This window comes from Camelus bactrianus, chromosome 1 (assembly GCF_048773025.1).
Source record: "Camelus bactrianus isolate YW-2024 breed Bactrian camel chromosome 1, ASM4877302v1, whole genome shotgun sequence".
Lineage (NCBI taxonomy): Eukaryota > Metazoa > Chordata > Mammalia > Artiodactyla > Camelidae > Camelus > Camelus bactrianus.
In genome coordinates this window covers 57,310,983-57,329,962 of record NC_133539.1, presented here as the reverse complement: position 1 = coordinate 57,329,962, position 18,980 = coordinate 57,310,983, and the positions used below count along the sequence as shown (strand labels likewise).

Below are 18,980 nucleotides of genomic sequence, written 5' to 3'. Positions count from 1 at the left end.
GCTCCAAAAATGCAGCTTTAAGTATTTTAGTCACTCCTTTTTCAGTAATCTCACCCACCCAGAAGAGAGTATTATACACCAAATGCCTCTGTATAGCTAAAAACTGAGATATCACAAAATCTAAGTACTAAAGTTTACATCTTTCCTCAGATGTTTAAAAGATATTCATTTTGATCATAAGTTCTAAATTTCCTATCTTACAGTAAATTAGAAATGAAAGAACTGTCAGATTTAGATATATGATAGCAGGATATTTCAAATACCCATGAGGTTAGAGGTGGAAAATAGTTAAAGTGTATAGGTATAAGAGATCAAAAAGGATAGTAGTTAGAGGCTATTTAGCATAGGGACAAAAACTCTTACTATCCCCTAAGAACTTTTCTATATAATAGCAAAGTATGATACACTCTTCATAATGATGACTCTGAGTTATTAAGGAAAAGGTGATGTGTGTTATTGTAATAAGCAATTAACAGTACAATGTGCTTTCAGAAGACATTTATTTACAGTATCATAGCCCTCAAAGGGATATCATTTTTTCCTTCCATTGGTACTAGATACATGAGATGTGTGGAATACTAATTTTGAGTTTAGATATGATACTAATTGTTATAATCAATATAATCAATAATAGGGTGATTTCTAGCTTCTTAGCTTCTTTTGCTCTTTTGGCAAAGATTTTCAAAGGCAGCATTGAAAGAATTAAACCTAAAACTATATGGGCCCATCTTTATTAAGGTAGTAGATAAGCCAAAATCAGCCTTAGTGGAGAAGAGTCCAGCTGCATTTTTAAAACATAATTTTTGTTAGTTGAGAGGCACCTGGGTTTCAGGCCTACTTCTGAAGTAGATTAGCAGGAACATTGGAGTAATGGAAACATATAAATTTTCCTTCTTTGAAGGCCATTGCTCTTATTGGTATCAAAAATGAGTCCTGTTACAATTATCTTTTCCTTCTACTCTTCTGGAAAGACCACTGAAAAAGTATTAAGTGAAAATGAGAGATTAGAAATGAGCTTTCTTTTTTGCCTTTTTAATTTAAGGGTGCAGAAATGTCTTTTTGAAAAATCAAGAGAATTTCTGATTGTTATCCCATTCAGGTGGCGTGCTGGTTACTAGATCCAGATTCCAAGGAACCAACTCTTCACAGCATAATTTCCCGTTTTCTTCCTCATGAGCTTCCACTCCTGGAAGAGATAGAGACTGGCCAAGGAACTCAAAGCCTGGGGCTAAATGTCAGCACTGAGCATTCTGGGCGATACAGAGCATCTGTAGAGTCCATCCTTATCTTCAACTCTATGAATCAACTCAGTTCTTTGTTGAAGAAGGAAAACCTTCAAGGTAAAAACACAGTTCCTAACATTTTTATGATGTTATAGACTGGGGATAGTTATGTATTTAGCCATTCTTTATCATAGGTGGATAATTTATGATTTTTATGCAAACCCTATCTTTTGATTTTCTAATGCGGGGATCAACAAAGTTCTTTCTGTGAATGATGGTGAATATTTTTCTTTTTGCAGTCCAGACAGTCTCAACCACCAATATTCGGCTCTGCCTGTTTCTATTCATCTTGTTTGATTTTGTAAATAATTTGCTCATAATTGTGCATAGTCGTGCTCTGTTCTGAGTAATGATACCATATGTGTAATTCTTAGGGCTCTAAATCTGTCTTTTGTTGTTTCTGCTGCGTCCTATTCTTATGTCTTTTCTGTCTTGTATTTTTCATACTCTTTTTAAGTTCATACAAGGTTTGATCATTGGAGCCCTACAGGCCTTACTTGGGGGCAGCCTTCCTCTAGAAGCCTCTTTACTCTGGCTTTTGCTAGTTATTAAACTACAGTGCATCCAAGGGCTACATTAGCTTTTCTTGAGAGTTTTGGTTCAGGAGTGTGAGAATCAGCTTCTCCTCCTATTGCTATTTCAAAGATCTGTTATCCCCTCAACCTTTTTGCAGTAGGACTCCATTCCCATTGCAACCCTGTTCCTTCCTGCTCTCTGTGGATCCAGGCTGGCTCACTGTCACTCTGATTTTGTGTTGCTCTGACTACTCTTATTCTGACCCTAGTTCTGCGTTTCTCTGGTCCCACATCCCATGAATTTCTGCTCTGGTTCTAGGCTTCGAAAGCCAGGCTGTGACTGCTCAGTATCTTCTGACTATTAGAGGCCAGTAGCTCTCACTTGTTTGTTTGCTTTAGATGGTAGTTACATGTGTCCTTTGAGATTTCTCCCACTAATTGAGACCAGCAGTACCTCAAAGAATGTGTGTATGTGGAGCTGGGAAGGGCAGGTCAGGGTTGCACAGAGTCCTAGTAGTAGTCCTAGTAATCATAGTACTGGAAGCGGAAATCTTTGTTATGGATTTTTTCTTAATGATTTAGGATTCCCACAGTGTGTTCTATGGACACTTACTTTTCAGGTTGTTAATAAATATATATAATAAAGAGTTTTATGGTCCAATGATTTTGGATTTTTGGTTAAAACAAAGTTAAATATTTGTTCAGTTTTATTCAGAGCCTGTAGTATATTAACAGGCATCAGAAATATCTAAAGATAATATATAATTGCTGAAATTCATAGGATACAGTGTCTCTCAAACCCACCCTTTTATAGAGCATTTTTGAGACTAATAATTCTAATAAACATACTGGGAAAACTGATTTAGAATGACTGTTCTTTTGAGAAATGTGAACCGATAGAAGAATACTGATTCTTACTTCAGGAATCTTACTCTTTACTCTTTGCTGAGAACATTGGGAAATATAAAACCTTCATATTTGGCTTTGTGCAAGCCTGCATACAGTGGGACCAGGAATACTGGAAATGATTTTGGGGAATTAACCTTTTGTAGTCAGCTTAGCAAGATTGGCTACCTTGTTCTTGCTAAGAGTAGAAGCAGAAACATTTTGGGAGAAATGCAGTCTGTTATGATCCAGACTATTCATAAGATTGCCCATTTTACTCTCTGCATAGACACGGATAGTAGTCCAGTGCTTAAGTGGAAAAGATGAAAGTACTTTAATGCCCTTCATTGATGGTTTGAGAGTTCTGTGCAGGAGACTGGATCTTGAAGGATAGCTTAGTAGCATCTCTGATTTTCCTGGAAAAATTCTATCTATGTTTAGGTTAATGATGCTGATCTAGTCACTTAGGTGATGAATTAACATTTTTGCTTTCTTTTTTTTTCCCAGATGTTTTCTGTAAAGTGGAAATGCCCTCCCAGTACTGCTTGGCCTTGCTAGAACTAAATGGAATTGGCTTTAGTACTGCAGAATGTGAAAGTCAGAAACACATAATGCAAGCCAAACTGGATGCAATTGAGACTCAGGCCTATCAACTAGCTGGCCATAGTTTTTCCTTCACCAGTTCAGATGACATCGCTGAGGTTGTATAATGGAAGTAGGGAATTGAGAAAAGTCTTTTTTTTTTTTTTTTTTTTTTTTTTTAAAAACAGTGGTACTGGGATTTAACTCAGGACCTCATGCATGCTGAGCATGCATTCTACACTAAACTAATACCCACCCCCTAGAAAAGTCATTTTTAGAGTTAAAAATGATTTGCGTGTGTGTGTGTGTGTGTGTGTGTGTGTGTGTGTATTTCCTAAATGTGTTTAACTTAAACACTAAAGATCAGTAAAACAAAACAGTTAACCAGAATACTTTGAAGACAGAGTATTCTAACATCTCCTTTGTAAGTTTATACCTTTATTTATGAATAGGGAAGTAATAAAGAAGGCTTCTAGAATGTATGCTTCATAAGGAGATTTGCCTGGAACAGGAGAGGCTCTCAGTAAACATTTGTTGTATGAACAAGAGCCGTCGTGGTAGTTGTATAACAATGTAGATGTTTCTCCATGAAGTTAGTCATTTCATGAACTCTCACTCATTCCTCATCGCAAGATCTTTTTTTAGAATACAAAATTAGGTATTTTTTTAGATATTAGTAAAAAAAAGATTTTTGTGTCTGTTTTCTTTTAAAAACTTAATATTTTTATTGCCTTACATGAATTTTGACATAGTTTGCTCTTGTTTTTAGTTTTAAAGGTTGATGTTCTGTTTGCTTCTCTCCCCATACTCCATAAAGGGTGGTTGCATTGTTTTAGAGGAGTTACAGATTCAGGGTGGGTGCTTACACTTGATAGCTTTGAAGTTCTGTTTTCTAGATGTGATTGAATATTATAGCATATTGTTAAATATTACAGACTTTAAAATCAGACTTCTTGGGTTTGCATGCTTCCTCCTGTATTTATTAACTAACTCCATGACTTTAGGCCACTACATCAACTCTTTATATCTCAATTTCTTCATCAGTAAAATACACCGTGTTAGAAATACCTCATGGAGTTGTGAGGAATGAACAATACATATAAAACACTTAGAAAAGTGCCTCATAGTAAGGGCTCAGTAAATATTATATAAAGGGCATAAAATGTCTCTCTTTTAAGCCACAGAGTTAAATGTTTGTTTTTTTTTTTAAATGAAGAACTTTGTGGTATACTTTCTCCTAATGACATGGTATATTTGTATTGAATTTAGTGGTGTTTGGGGAGTGAAGTGAAGTGAATTTTAAATATTTTAAAATATTTTCTTTTGATTTCTTTAGTCCAGAAGTCCCTAAGCCAGTGCTTAGCTGGCTGCACATAAAATTACATGGGAAACTTATCAAAAATAATAGAATCTCTGGATTTCAGCACAAGTAGACATAGGGCAAAGGCAGGAATGAGTACCTGTGTAATTCAGATGGGTGCTAAGGCATGTGAGCCTTAGGTCTAGGCTATGGTCCAGCCTAGAATAAAAGTCCTTTGATATTATTGGCTTGTTCTTAGGTTTTCATGTTAAAATGGAAGTTATACTAAAAGTAATCTAACAGTTTCATACAGCGACTATTTTATCCTTGGTAATTTTAAGTTGAATCTTTGAACTGGGCAAGATGTTCTTAATCATCTAGAGCTGCACTATTCAGTAAAGGAGCCACTAGCCACTTGCAGCTATTTAAGTTAAATTAACTAAAATTAAATAAAATACATCAGTTAAATTTCCTAACCACATTTCAAGATGTCAACTAGCCACACGTGGCTAGTGGCTACTATACTGGACAATACAAATATAGAACAGTTTTATTCTTGTGGAAAGTTCTTTTGGATAGCACTGGTCTAGAGGAGGTATCAGCAAACTGACTTGAGGGCCAGATCTGACCTGTCACTTGTTTTTGTAAATAAAGTTTTATTGGAACACAGCTACAGCTGTTCATGTACTTATTGCCTGTGGCTGTTTTCATTCTATAATGGCACAGTTGAAAAGGTGTGACAGGCAGTAAAACCTGCAAAGCTAAAAATATTTATGATCTGACCCTTTATAGAAAAAAAGTTTGCTGACCCTTGGTATAGAAGGACGCACAGGTTAGTGGGAAGAAAAAGGGCTTTAGAGTTAGAAGATTCTGGGTTCTAATTCTTAATTCTACTACTTTCTGGGCATACAACTTTGAGCAAGTTTCTCCAACTGTCCAAACTTTGACGGTTTATCATAGAGTTGTTATAAGGATTACATGGTAAAGCACCTAGCATAATGGCAAGCACATAGTAAGTGCTCAATAAATATTAGTGTCTCTTGCTCCCAACTAGTTCAACCCCCTCATTCACAGATGTGTTAATTGAGACCTGGAGAGGTAGCTTATATTTTTATTTATGTGAAGTTTTTATTATTAATTCTGAATGATTCACCAAAAATGGAAGTTTAAGATAAAGAACTTTTAAATATGTGACTCGAGATCTTTAAATTGTCTTAATCATGCTAGGTCTTCCTTCCTGGGGTTATTGATTTATTGTTACTTTATTAATGTCTTATTTTTCCTATTCAGTTATTTTTTTCTCTCTTCTGTGCTGTCATTCATTCATGAACTCTTTGATATCTCATTAGAGTTGCCTAATAAAATACAGGACACTCAGTTACATTTGAATTTCAGAGAAACAATGGAAATATTTTAGTGTAAGTATGCCTCATGCAATTTAAATTTGACTGGGCATCCTATAATTTTATTTGCTAACTATAACTCCAATCCCTATACATGCATATATTCATATCTATATAACACAATCTTTGGACAAATTACTTATTCACATCCATAGTAAGACTCACTACTTTTCATGCCTGAGACCCCAGTTATTCCCACTACTTAAAACTAGAACCAGATCTTTGTTTCTATCATTACTACTGTTGTAGGGAAACACAGGTATATCTTTACTTCTACCCCCGTCCCATCTTGTAGAAAAAATTCTTTTCCAAAGGGTTTCAATTTTTAGAACTATTACAGGGAAAATAATCCAAGGTTCATTAAAGCTTACTCAAAGTATGGAAAGGAATGAGTAGAGATAGTAGACAGCGTTCTGAGTTGCCTAAGTTGCAACTCCTCTAATATGAACTAGCGAGTTTTTGGTATACATGGGATCTTCCCTCTGCCCCAGACCCTGGATCCCTGTTCCATGTAAGCCTTGTTTCTTCAGTGGATGCTTACTGAACCCTCTCCAGCTTTTAGTATTGCTACATTAGATCAGCCACCTTCTCCTGACTTTGTGCCCAGGGACTCTCAGAGTCCAGTCTTGTGGTAATGGAATTAGATGACTCTTTGGGCCCCTTCCTACCTTAATGTTCTCTGATTTTTATGATCACACAATAGCCATGAAGGCGCCCATGCTGATCCTATGGGGCTTAAATGATTGAGCAGCCACATTGGTTACCACATCAAGGGGGTATTTAGGTGAGCTTAAAATCCTCAGAGCAACCTAAAGTCTCAATGCCAATAGCATTGCCAGTAGCTTATTTGTCAGTTGTTCAGCACAAAGTATACATTCTTGTGTTCTTGACTGTTTAAAGGCCTGGTGTTAATATTAATGTGATACTGACTAAATCTGATATTGACTAAATACGGACAGCCTACTTGACATACAAGATTTCATTACCATTATTTATTAAATGTGGTAATTTTAGATTGTCAAAAAAAATTCTTCCAACCCATATTGAACAGTATAGGGTTTTTTTTTTTCAAGTAACTTTTTAAAATGTTTTCTGAATGATAATACTTGTGATTTGTTTCTTGACTCAAGAGGCATTAATTTCTTACAGGTTTTGTTTTTGGAATTGAAGTTGCCACCAAGTGGAGAGAGAAAAAACCAAGGTAGCAAGAAAACTTTGGGTTCTACCAGAAGAGGGATTGACAATGGACACAAGCAAAGGCTGGGAAAACAGTTCAGCACTAGTAAGGTGCTCTTTGGGGCAGTCACAGGGCAGAATCTGAACTACTTTTGGCATTTTGGTGAATTGAAAGAATGATGATGAAATCAAGATCCAACATAGCTCACCATTTGAACTTACCCAGATAAAAACAAATTGGTTTGTGGTTCAGCTGCCCACAAAAACTGTGGAGACATTCCAGCATGGAAAATCTGGATCATAATCTGAGTTAGCAGTTGTTTCCTTCCTATCATTAAGACAGTACAAAGGTTTGTAAATTCAGACCTATAGACATTACTTAATTATTGACATCCACTACTCTTGGGCTTCTAGTATAATATAATTTGTGTAGTTACATGAATGTGAACAAAGATATGGAAGAATTTTTTTTTAAGTCAATACAAATAAAATTTTGTTTTTTTCAGTTCCAGAGCAAAATAGTAAATTTTCCATGAATTTGTTTTAAGAATCTAATCTGTTAATTTCAAAGTAAAATTGCTAATCACAGTCCATGGAAACTGTATTCATGTGACATAGGAGAAAAAGGGCTTAATTTTACATTTCTACTGAATGAATTATTAATGGAAAATAAGGGTAGAAAGTACAGCCATGGAGAGAGCTGTCCAAGTTGCCATTCTGTAGAATTTTGATCATAATATTATTAACTATGACTTGCCTGCCTTGGGAAAGTTTCCACAGCTTCATCCTGTAGCAAAATGTTTTATTTGATGGTGGTAGCCTTCATACCTCACAAGTCTTAATTCCTTAATGGTTCACTGAAAGTCAATAGCATGGAAAATTCAAAGTTTTAAAAATAAATGTCTTCTGGTTTCCTTGATACAGAAACCATGAAAGTATTAGAGCAAAAAAGAAGAAAAAAATAAGGGCTGGGAAACTTCCCATCACATGAACAATGGAGGAGAAAAATAAAAGAAGAAATGATGTAAACTCTTGTGTAGGGTGTGGAGGAGCAGCTACTTCGCTAAGTTGACATCTCATTGATTTTCTAAAAAGATAGCTCTAAATTGATATCATTCAACATTAGCATGTTTACATTTTATAATATGTAGTTATTATAAGTTTATCATTATGGTGATTTCCAAAAAACCCAAATAGTAACTTTGAGTTGCAGATACAGGAGTTAATCACATTAAATTTTGAGACTATGTTATTTACTTAAAAGAGATTCTGGTTTGCTATGGAATTTGGATAAGAATCTGATCTTACTTTAGTATATTTTTTTTGGCAGGATGTTTTAAATAAATTAAAGGCAATACATCCTTTACCAGGCTTGATATTAGAGTGGAGAAGAATCACTAATGCTATTACCAAAGTAGTCTTTCCCCTGCAGCGGGAAAAGCGTCTGAATCCTTTTCTTGGAATGGAAAGAATCTATCCTGTATCACAGTCACACACTGCTACAGGTAATGAGAAATCTTAAATATGGATGATATCCAATTGTGCAGAAAAAACTTCATAAGTAGTATTTGCTTGTAATGACCAAGGAATTCAAGTGTTGATCATTGGGTTCCATGAAGTCCTATAAACATTTATAAAACACATACTACATCCAAAGTATAGGTGGATGGATGTTGCCTAGATACAGAGATGAAATGTAGTGGGATATAGTTCCTGCTTTCAAGTACCGTATGGAGCAACTTGGATGTTTGAGATTGAATGAGAGTATACCTAGGAATTAAATATTTATTTGAGTCAGTGATCTTACCTAATTTCATTCCCAACCCCTCTCCTAAATCTCTTAAGATTCTCCCCAAGTTGAATATAAGTAGGCCTGTGGGGGCATATGTATAATAAGGGAGTGTCTTATTTTACTCAATCAGAAAAGAAAGCTATAGAGTACTTTGGGTGTCTCATGGTCCTCTTGGGATAAGTGTGCATGTAGTCTCGTGAAGAAAAAAAGCATGCTTTCTCTAGGTAGTGCAAAGCTCTAAATATTTGCCAAATGCAATGTGCAGTTAGAAGAAAGGGCAGTATTAACTCCTTCATAGGGGAGGCATTTTAGTTTGGTGGTATCGAATGTGGACTTTGATATTAGAGTTTTACAAGGTTTGCATCCTGGTGCTGTGAATCTTCAGACAAGGTACTTAACCTCTCAGTGCCTAAGTTTCCTCATGTATAAAACAAGATAATAATAGTCCTACCTCACTGGGTCATCTCGAGGATTAAATAGATTAATACTTGTAAAGTGTTTAGAATAATGTATGGTACATTATCAGTTGTTGCTGCTATTGAGGATGGGGGCACCATGAGGAGCTGCTTTTCTATCTGCTTGCTTAGTCTCTATTGTAAACAATTTTCCCTTCTTCCCTATTGAGTTAACCACTTGGTGCTTCTTGCCAATTTCTTGCCTTGTTGATATTTGTTTCATTTTGGAACATATGCTAATACTGTAAACTTATTTAAAATAAATCCTTGTTGGTGAAAAAAAGAATCAACCTAGAGCTCTCAAAGCTCTTACACATTTATTTGTTTCTTATAAAGTAGAAAGTCATCAGTTCTTTTTTGTTTTCCTGATTGGTTTTCATCATACTATACCTGCATTTAAAGAATATTTTAAAAATACAAACTTACCTAAGCATAGTAAAGCCATTTCATTATTAGAATTTGTCTCTGTGAAGCTACATTCATATTCTTTATTTTTAACATCTAATTAGTTTCCCAATGGTACCTCCTTAATCCAAACAATAGACCTGAATATTAAATATTATTATAGAAAAGAAGACAGTGTGTTCAGGCACAAAGAGACTTGGATTCTTACCTCTGCTACTTGTTAGCTTTGTAAAATTGAACAGGCCATTTAATGCTATAAGTATATTAGTATCTACCATTAATTGAGCACTAATTTTTGCTAAAATTTAAATAACGAAGACATAGTTTTCAGGAGTTTATTCAGAAAAACTATCAGAGGTTCTTAAAATGTCCGATTCATCAAAAGAAGGTGAAATTATATACACTAGCTAGTGGAGAGCCTGTTACAATGAAGAGTATCATAAAACAGGATTCTGTGTCTTTATATATGTACTATAAAAATTGCAGTAAAGAGTCAGTTACCCAGACTTTTTGAACACTGCTTATGTATTTTAGAAAAATTCATCCAATAAGTAAATAAGTAAAATGTAAAATATTGGGGGGAAAATAAAGACCATAAGCATTAAAATAAATAGCTTTCTGTTTCCTAGAAAATTTATTAGCCACCTGATTCTGGTTTCTAGCCATGTGAGTACTATCATTGATTTTCTTGATGAGTGACGATGAGGAGGAGGAAAACTGGCCAGGTGATATCTAGAAGGTGATGTTCCAGTCACTGTCTCTCACTGCTACTCCATCTGCTGCGTTAGCTAACTCCTCTGGCCTCACTGGTCTCTCTTCAGCACTCAGTTGCTCTTCTGCTTCAGATCCTCCTCTCTCTATCTTGTACATTTCTGGCTTTTAAAGGCTCTGACAGTCATTTCTTCTAGGATCCATTTGATTTGTCTTTATTCACTAGTATAGCGGTTAGCATTTTATAGTGCTAACTTCTTGGCACTCATTTTAGCATAGAAACAGTACAATTTATCACATTACTTATTATCATGGGATTGTTTTCTGTAGAGCTAGGTAAATATGAAACATAGTAGTTTAGCTTATTCATATACTTACTTACAGTGGGATTGGTCTTGTACTTACTTTATTATTGTTAGACACATGAACATAATGAAAATATTTCATTTAAATTTAAATTTATTTCAGTTTAACAATAATAGAGCATGCATTTTTAGGATAATTTAGAAATGGTATTACTGTTAAAATAAATGTCAGATTTCCCTTATCCTGTCCCCCCTATTTTTCTGTCTTTATTCTGCTTGCTTTTAGGACGAATAACCTTTATAGAACCAAATATTCAGAATGTACCAAGAGATTTTGAGATCAGAATGCCAACACTAGTAGAGGAAAGCCCACCTTCCCAAGCCCTAGGCAAAGGCCTACTTTCTACAAGCAGGTAGGCTCTATTTCTCTTCATTTGTGTTTATATACTTCTGGGAGTATGAGTGGCTCAAAAAATAGCCTGTTGGACAAAATAATGGAATTTGTTTAATTTTCTGTTCCAGGCATACACATTTCTTTTCTGGGAACTACCCATTTCAAATCCTGAGTTTGTCTATAAAGAAGCTAGTTGATGGTAAAAAGCTGAAAACCCGGCCACTAATTAAATCAATCAGCATAGAATTCTTGTTTCACTCGACACTCAAATACTAAAGGGAAAAGTTTACAGTGTCTGGAACATCCCCCTTCCTTCCATCCCCATATGCTCACAAAAGGAAAAAAAGCATAGATCATTTATATTAGGTATGGTTAATGAGATTTGTTGAGTTGAGTGAAGCAGTTTGTGGGAAAAGTTATTACAGAAATATCTTCCTTCCTGTTTCATTGAATGTTTGCTGAAAGAGGTCTAGTATCTTCTTTAAGCTTCAAAGTGAATTTCAAATAATAAGCTTTTTAAATTTCTTAGATGGAAATACTGACTTTACTAAAAAGAAAATCAGACCATTTTCATATATTTGAGACTACTTCATGTCCAGCTAATGATTTTGTTTGCACAGCAGAGGAGGAAAAAAGAAGGGCTGTGGTCTGAACAGCAGGCATCAGGCACAGATGGGGGAGAGAGCCTCAGACAGAGGAATGCCTTTTTCAGTTAGCATGAGACATGCTTTTGTGCCTTTCCCAGGTAAGATTTTTGAGTTTCTTATTGCTGTGGGAATGGTTTTCAAAGCAGTGATAAAGCCTGAATTATGAATAAGACTCAGAAGAATGCATTGGTTCTTACATCTTTCCTCTCTTTAGTGGAGCCTGTTTTTCCCCCGTTGCCGGGACAGTCAGTCAGCATTGTCTTCGTGATCTGCTCTGTGGGAAACTTTTGTGCTGTTTGCTCAGCAACCTGCTGAAATCATGTTATCCTAGGTCATTTACAATGTGTTTAGTTAACTATCTAAAGTAAGTTTAGATTTAAGTCTACTGTCTTGTCATTTGTATTTTGTTCTATCTGTTCATTGTTCTTTTTTTAAATTTTTAAGTGACTATTTTTATTGTTTTATTTCCTCTCGCCTTATTAACTATGTATCTTAGATATTTTTAGAGTTTACAGTATGCATCACACCACAGTGTAGCTTCAAATAATTTTATACCACTTTATCCATAATGTAAAGAGTTCTTTTTCAATTTCCCTTTTCTTGTAATAGATTTTCCTGTAACTATTATTAAAAAACTTTGCTATGTAGGTATTGGTTCTGCTTTAAACAGTTATTACCTTTCAAAGAAATCAAGAAACAAAAAAGTGTCTTTTCTTTATGTCTATCTTTTTTTTACCCTTTGACACTCTTTGTTCGTTGGAGTAGACTCAGGTCTCCGTTTACTGTCATTTTTCTTCACCCTGAGTACGTTAAGTCTTTTTTGTAGCACAGTTCTACTAGTGATGATTTCTCTCAGCATTTCCGTGTCTCTTATTTTATTTATTTTATCCTTTCTTTTGTAAAATATTTTTATTTGACATATATTAATGGTTTTACAGTCTTTCTCTTTTAGCACTTTAGATATGTATTTCCATTAGCTTATGGTTTGTATTATTTCTGATGAGAAATACACCACTATTTTCTTGCTATTCCTCTAAGCATAATATATCTTTTCCCTAGATGCTTTATAAATTTTTTTCTTTTAATTTGTTATTCAGTTTTAGCAATTTGATTTGCTTGTGAGTCTCTGGGTGGTTTTTCTTGCTTTACTTCTTAGGTTTTTGAATATGCTGAATTTCCTGAGTTTGCTTAGGTTTTTTTTTATTTTTTCCCCTTAATCTATGTGCTTATATGTTTCATTAAATTTGGAACATTTTCAGCCATTATTTCTTGTAGTATTTTTGATCCCTGTCTCTTTTTTCCTAGTCCTCCAATTACATACATGTAATACCACTTTATACTGTCCCACAGATCACTGAAACTTTTTTTTCTTTTTTATTCCCCTCTCCATTTTTTTTTTTTTAAATTCTGTGCTACAGTGGATATATTCCATTGACTGTTTTAATGTGATCTTTAATTCTACAGTGTCTAGTTGCCTGTTACATCCTTCTGGTGAATTTTACACTTCAGGTATTGTATTTTCAGTTTTAGAACTTTCATTTAATTTTTTGTATAGTTCCATTACTTAATTGCAATTCACTATTTGTTCCATAGTTCCTATGTTCCATGTTCCTCGTTTCTATATTTCCTTAAATTCCTTAACATATTAAAATGCCATCATCTCTATAATATCTGGGTCATTTTTCTAATGATTGAATTTTCTCCCAGTCACAGTTACATTTTCCTGGTTCTTCATACGTCTAGTATTTTTTTTTTTTTAATTGTATGCTGGACATTGTAGTTAGTACATTGTTGACTCTTTGGATTTTGTAATCTTCAGATAGTCTTTTCTTCTGGAAGGCAGCTAATTTGCTTTCACATCAGCTTGACCATTTTGAGACTTTTAAAGCTTTGTTAGCAAAAGTTTAGAGTAGCTTTTACTCTACTGCTAGGTTAACCATTATTAGATGTAACTCTGTGGGCAGGTCTCTACTTTGCTCAAGTTGTCTAACAAGGTCTCTCTATCTCAGTCTGGTCAGAGCTTGAACATCTTTCAGCATTCAGGAGAATGTTGTTCAAGTAATTGTTCAGCTGACAGCTGAACTTTGGTAATAGCTATTTCTTTAGTGTTCATTCTTTGCCTGATTCCCTGAACTTTCTCCCTGCAGTTTAGTGTTTGATCAGACATCCAGAGGGATTACTGTGCATATTTTTGGTGATCCGTTTATGCACAGTTCCTTTCTCCAAATTTCACAAATTCCAGCTGCCTCAGTAGGCCCAGTTTGCTTTCTCTGTTTCCTCAACTCAGAGACCACATGCTTTGTTTCATCTCTCTTTCCTTACACTGCCTCCATTCAAAAGTGCCTCCATTCAGAAACATGAGGCAGTTGCATGGTACCCACTATCTCCCCTCTCCCTTCTCCTTCCCCTTTCTCAACGATTGTAGTCCTACGTTGCCAATTGTCCACTCACCATCTGAAAAGAGTTATTTCATATATTTTGTCCAGTTTTATTTTGTTTATGGCAGGAAGGCCATAAAAATTGTGGTCATTTGCTTTAAATCAGTATTTATATATTTTTGAATTGGTTATTCATTTACATAGTTCAGAAATCAAAATATATAAAAGGAATATATTGAGAAACTTTGCTTCCTTCTATGTCCTAGCTACTCTATTATTTATAACTCTTAATTACCTATTTGAGTTTCTTATATTTCCTTCCAGTATTTCTTCATGCAGATATAAGCAAATATGAATACATACTATTTTTTCCCCTAGTTTTAAAAAAGTGTAAGCATTCCACAGGCACTGTTGTTTGCTTTGCTTTTTAAAATATTTTTATATGGAAGATTTGTGATTATCAATAAAGAGATGGAACATAAACCAGTGTAATCTGTGTGCAGGTAATCTTTGTAGCAAACTGTGGGCTTGTTTATTGAGTCACAGATTAAAAACCTGTTTAATTCTGATAGAGATTATCAAATTGCCATCTAATGGGCACAGTTACCACTTACTTTGCAGTAACAAAATATGGATGTTTTTCTACAATCTTGACCCAGAATGTGCTGTCCAACCTCTGGAATTTTGCAGGATAAGTAGAAAAAAACAGTTTCTTACTATAGATTTAATTTGCATTTCTTTTATTGTGAATGAAGTTAAGCATTATTTAATGTTGTTAAGGCTCTTTTGTTTTTATTATTTCTGTGAACTGCCTGTTTATATTTTGTTCTTGGTTTGTAGCACCTCTTTTCTATAATATGTTGAATTCTTTGTGATATCAGTTGCAAATATTTTTCCTTTTTCTTTTACCCTGCTTTTACTTTATTTATTTTATTTTGTTTTTGCCATGCATATCCAATCATTTCTAGCCCATAGATAAATTATTTGAATCCTCTTAATAACCATTCTTCACATATAGAGCACTTGATTTTTTGTTTTGTTGAACAACTTTATTTTCAAAGCAGAGCACACATTTCTCTCCAGCCCCCTTAAAATGTGCACATATTAGAAACCAGTTTCTCCATTCATTCATTCATGTATTCATTCTTTCATTCATTCATTCAACAACCGTTTGTTAAGGGCCTATTATGTGCCAGAAACTGTGCAAGGTTTTCTATAGAATGCAAAAGATTAAGTCTCCTACCCCTAATGACTACTTGGGAGAAGCATGAAAGAACCATTTTAGATTATGTGTCAGTGCTTTGGGAACACTGAGGAAAGCACTACCGCAGTGGTTAAGGGGCAGAGGTCAAGGGTGACTTTACATACATTTACATACTCGACAGCTAAGCAAAAAAACTTCGCATGTTGTAGAATTGAATTGAATCATATTAAGAGCAAGGTTTTTGGCTTTTGGCTACATTATTTCATGGTTCTGTGTTTGAACTAAATTTCTGTTATCCTGCTCAGTGTCATAAAACTTGGGGGTATTTTTGTGCCAAATTTTCTAAAATTATTTCTATTTCAGGTGGTTTAATATTAGCTGCTGATTACTCTCAACTTGAGCTGAGGATCTTGGCTCATTTATCCCATGATCATCGTCTCATTCAAGTACTAAACACTGGAGCTGATGTCTTCAGGAGTATTGCAGCTGACTGGAAGATGACTGAGCCAGAATCTGTTGGGGATGATCTGAGGCAACAAGCAAAGCAGGTGATCTTAGTGAACATGCCTAACATAAATGAGGAGAATTTTAATGATTCAAAAAAAATTTTTTTTAAACTGTCTCAATCATTTGCAGTTGAAAAGTGATTTCTCCATCTTTGGGTCTTTCACAATATTCATCTGAGCCTATCTCATGGTATTAATTATATTCTTGTAGAGCCAGTAGAAAGAATCAGACTTAGTCTGGGGCTACTTAGTTTCAGGAAAGCCATTTACATTAGTGATAGATATTGTGGTGGTGGTGGTAGATGTTATTTGTGTGTGTGTGTGTGTGTGTGTGTGTGTGTGTTTGTGTGTGTGTGTGTATTTTTAAATTCTCTTTCTAGCCTGTAAGCACCCTTATGCTTATCTTTCTATATTCACACAGCATTAAGCCACAGTGCTTTTTATAGAATGGTGCTCTCTAATATTTGTTGAAAAATAAATGTTGCTGAACTATGGATTATAATTAATAACTAATAGTTTTTTAGTTTTTTGAGGCCATTGGTTAGCTCAGCTGCCCATGAAACTTCATATTGCCGTTGGACTTTTCAAATGGGTCCATATTAATTCCTATTCCTGGATGACTATCAGGCACAGGGACAATCAGAGTCCACAGTTACACCATTTCCTCCAGAATTAACACTAATACTTCCTTACCAAATGACCTGTGAGAAATATGATGCCATTTTCAAGAGAGCAGGGTTGTTGGCTGAAGTAAAGGCACACCACTTCCACCTCCAAGATCCTGCTTTGCTAGTTTTACATTTACACTTCTAGCTACTCGTAACTATAATTCTTGATTGGCTCGGTAAGGATGAAACACTTCTCTCACCACTGGTTGCTTAACACCAACACTTGTTCCTCCTATTATTTAGAAAGCCAGCTTTGTCCTATTGAATCTTCTCAGGGGTCATGCATTTAGCAAGCATCAAACCCTAGGTTAATTAGATCATATTCCAATATTTAATACTCATAATAAATTTGTGAAATAGATATTATTATTATCCCCATTCTATATAGGAAGAAACCAAGGCACAGAAAGTTAGTAGTTTGCTTAAGGTCATAGAGCTCTAAATAGTGGAGCCAGTGTAAGTTCAGAATGCCAGAACGTAGACATTCTGACTCCATAATCTAAACATTTATACATAGATGATAGCTTTTTCTATTTAATAAGTTATTGCATGATTTAATATTGTTTATGCTTTTTTTTCCTTTTTTTCCCCTGAATTACCATGTGCTGACCGTCTAATCTAGATCTCTGTTGCTGAGATCTCAGACAGCACTAAGTAATATCTGAGTTAAAAAAAAAAATACAGAAAGACCGAAAAAGAAAACTGGAGAGGGAAAAAATCCATCTCAATGTAATTTAAAAAAAAAAGTATTTTGAAAGTATTTTGGAATTCTGATAATCATTTTTTGCAAGTTATCTTTTAAAATTTTATTTACCAATGTTTATATAGAGCTTACCTTATGTCATGCAGTTTCCTGAACATATATGTAATAACTCATCTAATCCTAACAATGTCATGATGTAGTTATTACTATCCTCACTTTATGGTTGAAAAAAATCAAGATATAAGGTAGCCTTCGTAAGATAATACCTCTTGTAAATGGTGGAACTAGGATTTGAACCCAGGCAATAATTATTATTAAATCAGAGTTTCTTTATTGACTGATTTAAACCATTTTCCTTCACTACTTCCAAAACTTTCTCAAGAGTTTGTATTTAACCCAAATAAATTCTGTTATTGTGGGATTTCAGGTGGCTGTAAGATGAAGAGGATATTTATTTCCAGTGAAGTCCCCCCCATTATGAAGTCACGTAGTCTACTCTTTCTGCTTTTTTAGTCCTATCGAAAGGTGAGGAGAGGGATGTTCATAATGCTTCTCTTTCCTGACTTCTAGGCAGTAGTTTCTGACTCCTTTAAGCAATAGTTAATGAGGTATTAGGAGTAGAAAGCTGTTCTGAAGACTGCTGGATAAATGCTAGCGAGAAATAAATTTTTCCTTTTAAATCATTAGGGTTATTTTCTTAACTCACATACACTCACATGCATTCGTATTCTGCCCTTTCTTCTTTTCCTCCCCCGACCTCAAAAAGAATTGCTAAAAGGCAGAAAAAGATGTTCACTGGATATCCGCTTCTATGGATCTTACCCATGAAAAGCAAATCTAATCATTTCTTTGACTCACTGTGAAAAGTTTACCAAATTTCAATCCTAATAAACTTTTTATGTTTGCATTTTATGTAGTTATGACCTTTAACTTACATACTGAGTGTGATGAGTCCCTTTCAGATTTGCTATGGAATCATATATGGAATGGGAGCTAAGTCTCTGGGAGAGCAGATGGGTATTAAAGAAAATGATGCTGCTTGCTACATCGACTCCTTCAAAACCAGATACACTGGTAAGGAAGCCTTGAGTGTTATTTATCTTCTAGATACTATTCGTCTTAACTCTCTTTCCGTATTATATTAATTTTTGTTAAAAAATAAAAATAGGATTTTCTATTAACATTTCCAACAGAAGTTTTCATCAAGCATTGTAAATTAAATAATATTAATTGAATAATTAATTAAAATAACCTTACTTATTATTATTATTTACAAAGATGTGCTTTTTTCATAAAAGGAGGGACAGAAATGGAATAGTAAAATGCAGTTAATGTATGTGCTACTATGTCATTGTGAATATCTCAAAATATAGGACTTGTCCTGTGCTTTGGGTTTATATAGCTTTAGCCTGAAACAATAAACTGTTGATTAAATGTACCAGAAACTGTGAGAGAACAATTACTATTATAGAGCAATTTGAATAACAATAAAATTCACGATTTTTAGGTGTATAGTTCTATGAATTTTGATAAGTGCACACATTCATATAATCTACACTACAACCGATAGGGAAACATCACCCCATCACCTTAAAATGTTCTTTTTTGCCTCCTTTGTAATCAACCCTGTCTCCAGTCCCCAAAAAGAAAAACTTTTACTCACACATG

The 18,980-nt window shown here is 34.6% G+C and overlaps 1 protein-coding gene across 9 annotated transcripts in view; it reads left to right on the top strand.

Moving 5' to 3' along the window:
- The window catches only part of POLQ (DNA polymerase theta), a 125,860-nt gene that overhangs the window by 89,226 nt on the left and 17,654 nt on the right, over positions 1-18,980 (top strand). For 4 of the 9 annotated variants that reach the window (XM_074364326.1, XM_045507232.2, XM_074364320.1 and 1 more), the window contains 8 exons: positions 1,100-1,340; positions 3,191-3,384; positions 7,118-7,255; positions 8,475-8,649; positions 11,099-11,225; positions 11,827-11,951; positions 15,799-15,983; positions 18,275-18,386. In XM_074364326.1, coding sequence (XP_074220427.1) covers positions 1,100-1,340; positions 3,191-3,384; positions 7,118-7,255; positions 8,475-8,649; positions 11,099-11,225; positions 11,827-11,951; positions 15,799-15,983; positions 18,275-18,386 — 1,297 coding nt within the window. Of the gene's footprint in view, positions 1-1,099; positions 1,341-3,190; positions 3,385-5,914; positions 5,984-7,117; positions 7,495-8,474; positions 8,650-11,098; positions 11,226-11,826; positions 11,952-15,798; positions 15,984-17,739; positions 17,838-18,274; positions 18,387-18,980 lie in introns of those variants that run through there. The other 5 variants (XR_006720407.2, XM_010970873.3, XR_006720408.2 and 2 more) reach the window with 5 other exon arrangements.